Here is a 2,287-nt window from a genome sequence, read left to right as displayed (position 1 = left end):
GTCGTTTCGTAAAAAGTATTGAAATCCTTTTCCAGCTTCAAATTTAAGGCAAAAATCAACTAATTTTTCATTAAAAACAGAATAAAGACATACAGAAAACTGTTGATTTTTAGTTTTGATGGATTTTTTTTTGCTTTACTTTATACTCAAACAAGCTCTATTTTATAGAGTTTCACTTATAAATACTGACAATCTGGAGGTATAAATTTATAGTTGAAGGAATTTTACAAAAACCTTTTTCAGCGGCGAATTCGGGACAAAAACGAAAATAAGTTTTCCCATTTTCCGAAAAAGGTTTTCTGGAAAACCGATCACAAAACATAAAGTTTTTAAAGACAAAGATAAAAAGTTTTTAAAGTTAAAAGTTTTTAATCGAAAGCGCAAAAAATCCATTATTTTCTTGTTTTCCGACAATCATGGGGTCTTTTCAACCAAAAACAGCACAATTAATTTTGTTAGAAAATTGGTCTCGTGCATCGCTTTGCAGGAAATTTTAGAAAGCCATTTTCAGCTTAGAATTTGGCACAAAAACCAAATAATTGTATTTACTTTTTTCCCAAAGTAATTAAGGCTATCGTTAAAAAACGGCCCCAGCAAAAGTTTACAAAAAACTATTTGGAAAATTCGAACCGATTCGAGGAAACCTCATCGCTCTAAAGAATTTTAAAGTTTATTTAAAATTTCAGGCCTTTCCTGTTTTAGCAAAGTTTTTATTGCTCAATACTCAAACACTGACAATATTCAGGTATTTTCTGTGACAAATTATCAAATACATTTTATGGAACACTCCCCTCCTTAACCGCTTTGTAAAGATTTTTTAAAACTTTTGTAGCTTCCAATTTTGGACAAAACCATAATAATTTGTTCTCGGTTTTTTCTCAAAAATATCTTTCCGAAGAGAACAAGCGAAACTTTATTATCAATTATTTGGAAAATTCGCCAACTTCGTCGCTGTGAATAATTCAGTTATTTTTAATTCAGGCTTCTTCACTTCTAGGTCAATATTTCTAAACAAAACTCTTTCCGAACTATGGCAAACTGAGGGTCTTTTCTCGTTTTAGACCAAAAACCAGAAAAACCGCATACTTAAGCAATCGTTTCTACAGAAAAGGTTAGGGTGAATTTTGAGCTGTTGGAGCAGTGCTGCGCAAATGGCTCAAAAAACTCAGTAACTCAGTTCCGTTGCTGAGAAAACGATACCCCGAATGTTAAAATTCCAGTCTAGGATTTCGTACAGCTTCGATCGGCTTTAATAAATGAGTCATGACTCATTCACCGATGAGTTATAACTCAGTAACTCAGAGAGCGGCAACAACTCAACACAGTGTTACCCAGGATTACTACACATGAACTGCGAACTGTTCACTTTTCCGTTTAGTTGTCCCTATTTGCGATGATTTTCTAAAGTTCATTTTAAAATGTTTTTGAAAACAACATCAATTAATTGCATGTTCTTATCTTATGACCGTGCTACTTTTTTCGCACCGTTCCCATTATGATTAGTCTTAATTCGATATGCAACTTGATTGAAGAGTATCGTAAACTGCGCTAATCTAAACCAGCTGCAATTGATAGATTGATAGAAAAAAATCAATGCAAATATATGCAACGTCATAGATATTCAAAACAATTGTAAAATGTTAATAAGATAACAACGATTTCTTACAACGCATGTAAACACTAAAACGTTGATATGATCAGGATATTGCGAGTAGCAATTATTGATCTCAGAAAAAGCTTTCTAGGCAATTAAGTAATTTGGAAAATTAAGGTGCGCCAAGACGAAATAACACGCATCTATCATGTTACACTTTATTTATGACTTGATACTCTTGATCAATCAGGTTTTTGGAAGACACGAATTTCTCAAAATTTATTAAATTCTCTCAAATACAAGGTTCACGTGTTTCTATTCTATAGGTAAAATTTCACTTTCATCGTCCGTCACTTGGTATGAGCCAGCATCGAACAGTACCGATGACCAAGAAGCTCAGGATCTGGCACTGCAATTTTCAGTGAGTTATTTTGAAAGCAGCTAAACAATAGGGTATTTTCATTCTATCAAAAATTCATATATATATACATATATATATGAAAGATTAAATAAGTTTATACTATCTATCAGCCGAATTTATGGGTGTCAAAGCAGCAGCGTAAGTAAAAACCCGTAAATTAATTATTAGTGACTCTCTCCTTAATATACTAATCTGTCTGTATTGGTTTAAATTAGGTAAATAATATATAGAATTTCACTTATTCAACTTAACCTAACTTATACACATGGCTG

At 32.4% G+C, this 2,287-nt stretch overlaps 1 protein-coding gene across 1 annotated transcript in view; it reads left to right on the top strand.

Annotated features, from left to right (window-relative positions):
* LOC125505622 (myrosinase 1-like) overlaps nt 1–2,054 on the top strand; it is a 4,107-nt gene extending 2,053 nt beyond the window's left edge. Inside the window, exon 5 of the mRNA XM_048669731.1 lies at nt 1,921–2,054. Within this exon, the coding sequence (XP_048525688.1) occupies nt 1,921–2,039 (119 nt within the window). The 3' untranslated portion in view covers nt 2,040–2,054. The remainder of the gene's footprint in view (nt 1–1,920) is intronic.
* Nucleotides 2,055–2,287: the final 233 nt, after the last annotated feature.

This window comes from Dendroctonus ponderosae, unplaced genomic scaffold, assembly GCF_020466585.1.
Source record: "Dendroctonus ponderosae isolate FM_Combo_2020 unplaced genomic scaffold, Dpon_F_20191213v2 Dpon_F_20191213_9, whole genome shotgun sequence".
Taxonomy (NCBI): Eukaryota; Metazoa; Arthropoda; class Insecta; order Coleoptera; family Curculionidae; genus Dendroctonus; species Dendroctonus ponderosae.
Note: the sequence above shows the minus strand (reverse complement) of the source record. Positions and strands in the feature narration are given on the sequence as shown.